General features: G+C 44.8%; 1 protein-coding gene across 4 annotated transcripts in view; it reads left to right on the plus strand.

Annotated features, from left to right (window-relative positions):
* The window catches only part of AMPD2 (adenosine monophosphate deaminase 2), a 274,354-nt gene that overhangs the window by 230,680 nt on the left and 31,619 nt on the right, over positions 1 to 12,055 (plus strand). For all 4 annotated transcript variants that reach the window (XM_040424078.1, XM_040424077.1, XM_040424080.1 and 1 more), the window contains exon 12: positions 9,063 to 9,226. In XM_040424078.1, the coding sequence (XP_040280012.1) occupies positions 9,063 to 9,226 (164 nt within the window). The remainder of the gene's footprint in view (positions 1 to 9,062; positions 9,227 to 12,055) is intronic.

Raw genomic sequence — 12,055 nt, forward strand, 5'->3', positions numbered from 1 at the left:
GGTGAGGCAAGGCGAGGGTACTATTGGGGACACTTCCCTATACCCCGGAGGGCGTGTACCACTGACCGTCCATACCGCTTTGTATCTACAAAGAAAGAAACTCTCTGCTGAAGCAGTAAGTTATCAATGCATACCTAAGAATGCTATATGGATGCATATGAAATTTATGCACATTTAGTGACTGTGGTTTTCGCACATTTACTTTTCAGAAACCCTCTGACTTCAGTAAGCCCCTGATGAGTTTCATCGTTATTGGAATGAAACATGGCATGTAGGGCAACATACTGAGGGAAATCACAGGGAATAGGCCCCATTTAGGGACAGGTTCCGTATGGGGTCGCCCCTGTCGGGGCGGGTGCTCCGTGTCATTGAGGCAGGTCTATGAGAATAGCCCCTAACCATCCATATAGGGAGGGCTCTAGACCAGGGTATTATAGGAGAACACAGATTGCCATATTATCTGAAGCAATTTGGCCAGACTGCTATATCATCTGAAGCATCTTGGCCATTAGTGCCTATACTATACAAGAGTACCACACCACCCACCATCGAGTGAATCGTATGTCTACAAGACGGGGTAAGATCCACCCATTATCTTATTCTCTCACAGACGATTCTGGATGGTGGTAATATATGTGTATATATGTGTGTATGTTATATGTCTATGTCCCACTACAACCACCAATGCTTTGAGTGATATTAGAGTAAAAGTTACATTTTAAATATACTCAGTCCAAATGTGGTAAATACAATTATTGGAGGTGTGACCTATCTCTGCATATATACATTTGGTGCATAGAGATATATTACCGTACATAAGAGGTCATTATACTTCAATGATAAAGTAAATGGAAAATATACTATACTGGACTGGAGTATTCCGGTTACATTGCCGTGTTGGCACTTTGCGATAAATAAGTGGGTTTTGGGCTGCAGTTTGGGCACCCGGTCTCTAACAGGTTCGCCATCACTGATCTAGAAGAACCAGGGTTCCCCCTGAGGAAACAGGAGAGAAGCACAGCAACGTCTGTTAGTAACGACCTAGAGCTCTTCATATGGAAGGACGTAAGTTGAAGCACTGGAGGCTAAATGCTCTAGAGCAGGGGTGCACAACCTTTTTTGGTCTGGGGGCCGCATTGTCACATCGCTCTATTTCAAGGGGCCGCAAATAAAAAATGTTGATTGGCGCTCATCTGCCTATTACACAAGCCAGTGCAAAGTGACTGGGGAGGAGTGATCGCTGCCACAGTCATTCCGCCTTCATTTAGATTACACAGGGAGATGTGCTGCAGATAATCGGACATCTTTCATCCTGATAAAATATGCAAATCAGCCGACAAATGAGCGATTCCTTGTTTATCGACTGATCAGCTGAACGATTATACTGGCCAGATATAAGCGCTCCTATGAACACTTGTTCCCAGTAATTGTCCCAAAAATCGTGCTGCAGCATAGCTCCTGAAACGGAAGAGTCATAATTACCTGCTCCCCATTGCTCCGGTCCTTCGCACTGCCCCCGCTGTTTACACCTGGCAGTGCATGGAAATAGTCATACACCACTCCAGACAATGACTGGCTTAGGCGGTGATGTGGCCACAAGCAACGTGTCACTTCTGAAGCCAGTCATTGACTGGAGCCGTGCAAGTGACCATGGCCATGCACTGCCAGGTGTAAAAAGTGCAGGAATCGGAAGATGGAGGCAGCGGGGGCAGCGCAGAGGACCAGAGTGGAGTGAAGCAGGTAATTATGAATCTTCTATTTCAGAGGCCATGCTGCAGTTGCTGTTAAAAATCTTTTTTATCAGAAAAGTGGCGACATTTCCTTCCATCCTGCCTACTATTTATAAATCAGCGTTTTCCTTCACTGCAGAGGACGGAGCTCACTGGTTATTACCATCTCCTGCCAATCCAGTTATAGGCGTCCTGCAGTAACCAGTAAGCACATTACCTTGCTAGTGGGGAAGGCGCCTATTGGTTAACACTTGAATGACCAGGCCCGAAAAGGCATTAATGACCAGACACTTTTTGGTGATTTAGCGCGCGTGGTGGTTCAAATGGTTGTAACTATCTTATTTGTTGGACTACCAAAATAATTTTTGCAACAATTTTTATTTGGGGGAAACTGTACAAAACGTTTTTAAAAAGTATATATATTTCAAACTATAGCTCCTTATTCTTTAAATATGCAAACTGACACCAAAATAAATTATTATAATTAGTTCCCTATTTCGTGTAGGCCGTTTTGCTATATAATATGAAAAGTTTCACGTGAATGGGGCGGTAATGGTGACAGTTTTGATTGGTGTAGGTGTTTTTTCTTTTATGTATTATATTTTTTTTTTACTTAATATATTTCTGCTACATAATATGTCCCACAAGAGGTCATAAAAAGACCTTGGGGGACACTCACTTTTTTAAATTTTGCACTTTTTCCTTTTAATTTGTTACTTCTATTTGAAATGTAATAATATTTTATTGTATTATTTTTTATAATTATAATTTTTTTTAATTTTCTATAATTTTTTTTAAATATATTTTTGCCACATAATATGTCCCCCAAGGGGTCATAAAAAGACTGTTGTGGGACAGTGTACACTCTTTTATTAAGCACTTTTTCCTTTCTATTGTATTTTATTTATTTATTTTTAAAATAATTTTCTATTTTTTTGTGCCACATATTTTATTTCTCTTTTCTTTTATTTATATTATTATATTTTTTATTTAGTTTTTAAAAAAATTTAAATCATTGTAGCTGTTTTTAAATATATTTTTACCACAATTTGTCCCCAAGAGGTCACTGAAAGACCTTTGGGAGACAATAAGTGACTTTTTTTTGTACTATTTCCACTGTAACTGGAGCATCCAAAAGAGCTCCAGTTACAGGGAAACCAGCCTGCTGCGGAATCTTTGTACCAGGGCAGCGCTCCTCTGTTCCCGAGACACCCAGCGATCACGTGTTCGCCGCGTCCACACTGAGAGCGCTCATAGAGGAGAAGGCAGAAGCGCTAATAAAGCGCTTCTGTCTTCTCCTCGGCTTCCCCGCTCTCACTAATAGCCGGGGACCCTTTTCGCTCCTGCTACAGTGCAGGAGCAAAAACTGTGATCCATCTGCTGTGCGGCGCCCTGTGCAGAAACACAGCTGATTGCAGGATCAGCTGTGTTTCTGCCCAGCAGGGCGGGGGCCGCAAACCATGGCTCTGGGGGCCGCATGCGGGCCGCAGGTTGTGCACCCCTGCTCTAGAGAAATCATAACAAGACTCACAAGGGAAGGGAGTGAGCCTCCTTTCACAGCAAGGAAGGGGGAAAAAGAAACACCTATGAGAAGGAGGGAATCCCTTCCTGACAGAGAAAAAACTGTCAACCCCCAGGAGAGGGGGTCCTAGGTAATGGTCAGGGGAAGGGAACATAAAGACCTGCTTCCCCTATAGAGGAAGCGAGGAACAAGCCTCTGAAAGACATAATATCGCTGTGAAATGTAAGACCAGAGATATCCCTGGCCACCTAAAGTGACCAATATAATGTAAACTGCAAACCATAGGACTAAACAACTGGGAATGGAAAGAGATGTTAAAGTCTCAAGAGGGCAACAAGCCTATGAGGACCCAGGAGGGAAAAGGACCAAACCGGGCGCAAAGAAGCAGCTGTCATACCGAACCTGTGCGGTCAGAATGTCATAGGTAGCTTCCCCAGAAGGGAGCGGCCAGCTAGATGGTCTAAGAATTAGTGGAATCAGGGACTCCAAGCAGGATTACCCAGTCAGGGGTCCAAGAAGGGTCCACAGAACTGGACCACCTAAGGACAACAATAGCCAGAAAATCAAGTAAACAACATCGGCCATGGTGACCAACCATCCCAAGTGTAGTGACTAGCAAACTGTGTAACACTGTCCCAGAAGGGGCAAGTACAGCATCCTGGATTTGGTAAAAGAATCGCCAAACATCCATATGTCAGAAAGGATGCAAAAGTCAGCAGGGGAAGCCGGGGGAGTCAACAATGACCTGTAGAAAACCAGCTACCGGCAGAGCACAATGAATCCCCCAGGGAAGGGGGAAGGAACTGACAGGTGCAGACAACGGCCAGGCCCAAGGGAACAGCCATTTGTCATGCAGCACAACTAATCAGAGAACATAAGGGAGTACCAAGAACACCCAGAGCAAGGCAGAACTACAGGACCATGTCCGATACCAGAGCAAGCAGCGAAAAAGTCCACCCACAGGAAGGTGTGTGGCACTCACTAGTCCTGTCACAGTCATATCAGAGAGGACGTCCAGTGAAGGCATTTGTCCTTGACCACCCAGAGAGATTCTGTATGGTGGAGGACATCCAGCGATGACCCGAAACTGCAGTAGCGGCTGGTACTCACAACGCTGCGTACTCCTGCAGGATAGAACATCCAGTGGTGATCCCTGTACTCTGCCAGGATTGTGCCATGTACCGTATTTTTCGCTTTATAAGACACACCTGATGATAAGACGCACCCAGTTTTCAGAGGAGTAAAATGGAGAAAAAAATTATTTGAGCTAAAAGGGGGGTTATAGTTACAGTATGTTTAAAATGAACACTGTCCAGGGACTGTTCTGTAATTGGCATCTGTCTAGATATGACTATAACCCCCCTCATCCATACAAATCCACCCATGTACTGCAAAATATGGGTGGATTCCTTTGGCTGTGGGGGGTTATAGTCCTATTTAAAATAAGCACTGTTCTGTAATAGTCATGTGTCTATATTAAATATGACTATAACCCCCCTCTTCCATAGGAATCCACCCATATTTTGCAGTACATGAGTGGATTTTTATGGATGATGGGGGTTATAGTCATATTTGGCACACAGTTTTTAATTAGGGTACCATAAATTGCCTTAAGATGTCCTCACCTTGGGACTTAGGATGCAATCTACGGTACCCAGAGAGGGGTGGGGGGGTGTCATGTGGCACTGAACAGTCTATCGGTAGCTGATTGGTGGAGGAAGGGGGAGCAGGACTCACCACCAATCAGCACCAGACAAGTAGAGTAGGGGTGAGTAGAAACTGCCCAGGGGGAGAGGAGAAACTGCCCGGGGGAGAAGAGAAACTGCCCTGGGGAGAGGAGAAACTGCCTGCCTGGGGGGAAGGGGAGAAAGTGTCAGGACCTGTACTACTTGGATACAGCAGGCTGGCGGCACTACATGGGATACAGAGATGCCGCCAGCCTGCAGGACACCGGGACGACGCACATGGAGGGCGGCAGGAGGTGAGGAGTAACTGCGGGCGGAGAGGGTGGGCGGTTTGGGGGTCTGGAGAAGAGGAGAAAGTGTCAGGACCTGTACTTGGATACAGCAGGCTGGCGGCACTACATGGGATACAGAGATGCCTCCAGCCTGCAGGACACTGGGACGACGCACATGGAGGACGGCAGGAGGTGAGGAGTAACTGCCGAAGGGGGGTGGCGATGTACTACGGTAATGCAGGCTGGCGGCACTATATGGCATACCGAGATGCCGCCAGCCTGCAGACAGTTACGGTACCAGTCCGGACACTCCAGGACCAGCTGACATTGAGGAGATCGGGCGCAGCACTTGGTCATCAGTGAAACCACCAGCCCGCTGCTTAGTGCCGCAATGTATGCACGGGCTGGCGGCTTCACTGACGGGTACCGTGAGTGCTGCCCGTCCGTCCTCCCGCCCGTTCTCCCATTGTTTTATGGCAGCTCAGGAGCATTTAGTGAGAGCTCCTGAGCTGCATTAAGTTACACATTTGGGCCACATTCGTTTTATAAGACGCACTAACTTTTCCCCTCCACTCTGGAGGGAAAAAAAGTGTGTCTCATAAAGCAAAAAATACGGTAACTCTGTGAAAAGAAAACAAAGAAGCAGAAATAACGCGAATACTCCATCGTGAAATGGGGTAACGCGGCCGTGCAGCATACAGTGGTACTTTACAGGGTTGACAAAGAACAATCCTAGCCCATGGAGGGAGAGCAGTTGTCTGGTGTATAACAGGACTGGAAAGTCTTATTAAGTAGTGCGTCAGGCAATGAGGAAAAATCATTTCTAGTAGAGACAAAGAGAAGACTTAGAGGACCTGGATGAGGAGGAACTGCACCTGGTGTCAGATCTGAACAGGCCAGCCATATACTGAAACTAACAAAGCAACTCTACTCCGCCCAGGAAGGGGGGAGACATATGGATACCAGGTATGCCTTGTATTCTAGAAGCAGAAAAAAGTTATGAATACAGCATCAGGAGATGAAAACATCACTCCCTGGCCAATCGCATGGAGGGAGAAGGAACGCCCACTAGAGAAGCTGATGTCTCCTCCCCATTGCTCCGATAGTAATTGGCATATGGAGCAGTAATGGGGCACTGCAGGCGAACGGAGCGGCGCCCAGGAATAATGGTAAGTGCTGGGACATCTCTGGGCGCCGCTCTGTGTAGGAAAAGTCCTATCATTGATGGCGCAGTGCGCCCGCCCTTCCTCCGCCCCTCTCTCCGTTCATTGGTGGCAGCGGCAGCAGCAGCACAGAGGGGATGGAGAAAGTGCTTCCTTCTCCCAGTGCTGCTGAGGGAACATGACAGTGCTGACAGCAGCGCGCTCATGGCTAGTATCGAAAAAATTGAAATCCCGGTATCGTATCGATACCGGGACAAAAGTATCGATTGGGTATCGAAATTTCGATACCCGCAACAACCCTAGTATATATACATATATATGTGTGTCTGTTGGTTAATAATCCACTAGCACAAGATGCTAAATGTTCTGTCATCTGATTTTGGAAACTGCATCAGTTAGTTGAAGTTGATTCTAATGATCTTTAGCCTCAGAACACAGGGATTCATGCCAAGGTGTGGTGGAATTTGTGACTATAATACTAGGTCAGCATTCATTATTAGAAATTCATGATTTAGCTGTGTAATAGCTGTTTCAAGATCTTTTACATAGTTATATTACATGCAGATTGACTTGTTTAATCATTTGTCATGTGTTGCTGCTTTTAAGAATGAGCGAATCGACTTCGGATGAAACATCCGAAGTTAATTCGCATAAAACTTTGTTTCAATACTGTACGGAGCGAGCACTCCATACAGTATTAGAATGTATTAGCTCCGATGAGCCGAAGTTACTACTTCGCGACGTCTCGCGAGACTTCACACAATAACTGCAGAAATTGATTTATACTGTAAAAAAACTCGGACTCAGGTTCGGTTCCAAGTAACTTCGGCTCATCGGAGCCAATACATTTTAATACTGTACGTAGCGCTCGCTCCGTACAGTATTGAAACAAAGTTTTATGCGAATCTCCTAGGTCGATTCGCTCATCCCTAGCTGCTTTATATTTTTTCTTATATTGTATTAAAAGAGTAACTGCACTTCAGCAAAAATTTTGATATGTCACACTGACATATCAAAGGTTTTGATCAGTGAGGGTCTTGTTGCTGAGACCCCATTGATTGCCGAATTGAGGCTTAAGACCCTGTTTCTCCTTGGTGCTGGAGATGGACAGCCCCATAGACTTTCTGTTGAGGCCATTTCAGCAGCGAGGAGAAACAGCGCTCATCTGAGCACCTCTTACTTGTTTTAGCAATCAGTGGGGTCTCAGCACTCTGTTGATATATCACTATGACTTAGGCCTCTTGCACACGACCGTATGTATTTTGCGGTCCGCAAAAAACAGATCCATAAAAAATACGGATGACATTCGTGTGCAATCCGTATTTTGCAGAACGGAACAGCTGACCCCTAACAGAACAGTACTATTCTTGTCCGTAATGCGGACAATAATAGGACATGTTCTATTTTTTTGTGGAACGGAAATACGGAAACGGAATGCACACGGAGTACCTTCCATTTTTTTTGCGGACCCATTGAAATGAATGGTTCCATATACAGTCCGCAAACAGAACGGAATGAAAATATGTTCGTGTGTAAGAGGCCTTATTAAAAGTTTTACTAAAGTGCAGTTGTCCTTTAAAGGGATTCTGTCACCACATTTTACCCCCTACAGTAAAACACAGATACTTGTAGGTCTCCCTGAGCTGTATTAAATTATGCCCTTATTAACTAATAGTCTTGATTTATTTCTTTATAAAATCGATTTTAGTGATATGCTAATGACTTACATAAGGTGCCCAAAGGGATGTCCTTTCCTAACTTGGTGCCCAGCCGCACCCCTCGATCCAGTGCCAGCGCCACGTCTAATATAATATATTCAAGAGCCAGCACGCTGACGTAATCCCTGAGCCTGTTTGAAATCCTGCGAGTTCGGCACTGGACTCAGGAAGGCGGCGCTGGGCACCGGACCGAGGGTCGCGGCTGGGCACTAAGTTAGGAAAGGACATCCCTTTGGGCACCTTATGTAAGTCATTAGCATATCACTAAAATCGATTTTATAAAGAAATAAATCAAGACTATTAGTTAATTAGGGCATCATTTAATACAGCTCAGGGAGACCTACAAGTAGCTGTGTTTTACTGTAGGGGGTAAAATGTGGTGACAGAATCCCTTTAAGTACATGTGTAAATGTAGCTCTTAACTTCAACAATAAAAACTTCCAAATGATGATACTCAAGATGCTCTCTTCTCCATCTTAACAATGAATCACTCAATTTCTTGCCCTGAATTGGGTTGTGACATTAAAGGGAACCTGTCACCGGGATTTTGGGTATAGAGCTGAGGACATGGGTTGCTAGATGGCCGCTAGCACATCCGCAATACCCAGTCCCCATAGCTCTGTGTGCTTTTATTGTGTAAAAAAACGATTTGATACATATGCAAATTAAGATAAAAGAGTCATATCTTACTTGTGTGACCAGAGAAGAGTCATATTTTCAAGCTCTGACTCATCTCAGGTTAATTTGCATATTTATCAAATCAGCTTTTTTACACAATAAAAGCACACAGAGCTATGGGGACTGGGTATTGCGGATGTGCTAGCGGCCATCTAGCAACCCATGTCCTCAGCTCTATACCCAAAATCCTGGTGACAGGTTCCCTTTAAACTGCTACATAATCATTCAGTTCAATAAAATTATGCTTATGATCTTTCCAGAATTATCCACGTATTTTTTTTTACTCCTTTACAGGAAGTAATGTCAGATTTGGAAGAGAGTAAATATCAGAATGCAGAGCTACGTCTTTCAATATATGGCCGTTCTCGTCAGGAATGGGACAGTTTGGCGCATTGGGCTGTCAGTCATAAAGTGCATTCCAACAACGTCCGATGGCTGGTCCAGATCCCTCGGCTCTAGTAAATATATTTTCATTTAGTATACAATGGGGCAGATTAACTAAGCCTAAAATAAATAGTAAAATACATATAAACCAAGGAAAGATAAAACTGCTCTGCAGAGTTTGCTTAAACTAATAAAAAAAAGTCTCATATAGACACATATAATAAAGTCCCACATCTCAAAAACGCCCACAGCATACAAAAGTTGTATACAGTGATCCCTCAGGATACAATGGCCTCAGGATACAATATTTTCAACATACAGTGTTTTTTTCTGACCCATGGTAAGTTGAAACTAGACTCAACACACAATGTCTCAGACTCAGATCCAACCAATCAAGGTCACTTCTCTGGTAAGATAGATGTATTAGTTGCTAGTTAGCAGCTATTCCTGACAGTTATATGTAAGGACTTGTTTTATCTGTCTTAGTTATCTGTCTATTTTTCTTAAAGGGAACCTGTCACCTCCAAAAGTGATATAATACTGCCAGCATTACCTTATAGCAGCCCCCAGTCTGTAACTGATCATGTGTGTGAGCCAGAAATTCGTTAATCCATACGTCAGAAAAACCCTTTTTTATCTCCCTGAGCACTCTGTTTGCAGTGTGCTTGAAGTCAAGGGGGCAGCGGCCGCCTTGCTTTAAGTCAAGCAATGCCCGCCTTTTCCCCGCCCCCTCCTGACTATGATTTACATATTTACCATTCCTTGGGATCGTTCCAGTCTGGCGCCTGCGGGGTGCGCCGCTTGTGACTGCGCGATCCCATCTCGGGCTCCCGCAGTCAGCTGGGCATAATTTTGGAACTGCGCGTGCGCACCGGCATTAATCAGCGCATGCGCTTGCCGAATAGAGTATGAAGTAACGAATTTCTGGCTCACACACATGATCAGTTACAGACTGGGGGCTGCTATAAGGTAATGCTGGCAGTTTTATATCAATTTTGGAGGTGACAGGTTCCCTTTAAATCTTCATTTTCTCTCATCTTGGACGACATTTTGGGGCTTTGGAACCGATTACTCAAGTTCTAATGGTTTCAACATACAATAGTTGTACTGGAACCAATTAATATTGTAACTTGAGGGACCACTGTATTAAAGCCTGTATGTATGAAAGTCACACTCAATCCAACATTGGACATCACATTGGATTTAGTGCGACTTTTAGGGCTCTTTCACACGAGCGGATGCCATGCGGGTAATCCGCTGCGTGAAAGACTGCCAAACTCTGCTCCAGACAGCAGAGACACGGAGCATTAACATGATTGCCTCTCTGTGATCTTTTTACTACAAGATCAGGCCTCCTGCACACGAACGTGTGCGCCCCGTGGCCATATTGCTGACCGTATTTGCGGATCCGCAATACACGGGTGCTGTTCCATGGGCATTCCGCATCACAGTCCGCAAATCCAGAGATGCGGAATGGTGTGGAACGAAAGCACGGAACAAAAACCCACGGAAGCACTAAAGTGAATGGGTCCACGATCCGCTGCGGCTGCCCCACGGTCGATGTTTGTGCATTGCAGGCCGCAGCACGGCCACTGGGCGCACACGTTCGTGTGCAGGAGGCCTCACAGTGAGATAAAGTTGTCACTGTGATTTTGTAGTAAAAAGATGACAGAGAGGCATGGAACATTATCAGTCATGTTACTGCTCCGTCCGTGTCTCTGCTGTCTGGAGCAGGGTTTGGCTGTCATTCACGCAGCCGATTACACGCATGGCATCCACTCGTGTGAAAGAGCCCTTATACATGCAGAGTTTTATATACAACTTTAGTTGTCATTTTTTGAATGGTGGGACTTTGTGTGTATAGATTTACTAAGCCTTTCTAACATTTAGACAGTGCGGAGGTAATTTATCATCCCCAGTGCACCAGAAAAGTGATGACAAATCATTTGTGAAAAGAAAAGGTGGACATGGCTTAGGAGAAAGGGCATGGCATCCTGCAGCCCTGCAAATTTACTATAAGTTATGCCAGAAATTCTGATCTCACTGACTCTGTTTATCTGTAAATACCATAGGTATAGCCTCCCCTGGCTGAGATTTGGGGATGCTGTTATATTCTAGGGATAGCCTAGAGCAGCGGTCAGCATCCTTTGGCCCTACAGCTGCTGTGAAACTACAACTCCCAGCATGCAAACATGCTTGGCTGTTTTTATAACTTCCATAGAAGTGAATGAAGCATTCTGGGAGTTGTAGTTTCTGGAAGCTGGAGTGGCGGAGGTTGCAGATCCCTGCCCTAGAGCCTGCTTAAAGAGGACCTTTCACTAGAATAAAACATCTAAACTAACTATACAGACATGGAGAGCGGCACCCAGGGATCTCCCTGCACTTACTATTATACCTGGGCGCCGCTCCGTTCTCCCGGTATAGCCTCCGGTATCTTCATAGTTAGGCTCCACCCAGGGGAACCTGCCGGCGTCTCCTTCTCCCATGCTGTAGCGCTGGCAAATCGCAGCGCTCAGCTCATAGCCTGAGAGTTTTGTTTCTCTCTCAATATTTATCCCATAAGGCTTCACAGAAGAAAATTCTAAATGTCCAAATCGACATTTTTTCGTAATTTCACCGCCCCCCAAAATTTGAATAGAGTGATCAAAAAGCTTTACATACCCAATGAAAAGTGCAGATCACCCCACACAGCTCTATAGACATAAATATAAAAAAAAGTTCTAGGGGTTAGAATATGGCAATAAAAAATTATAATTTTTTAACAGTTTTCATTTTTTTTTCTCACACTATTAAAGGGATTCTGTCACCAGGTTTCACCCCTGTCAGCTAAACATATGCTGATGTTCAGGGCGTCTTCACGATTCCTAATGTGGGCTTATAAATGTCATCTGTGGGCTTATTTA

The sequence above is a fragment of the Bufo bufo genome, chromosome 3 (assembly GCF_905171765.1).
Source record: "Bufo bufo chromosome 3, aBufBuf1.1, whole genome shotgun sequence".
Lineage (NCBI taxonomy): Eukaryota > Metazoa > Chordata > Amphibia > Anura > Bufonidae > Bufo > Bufo bufo.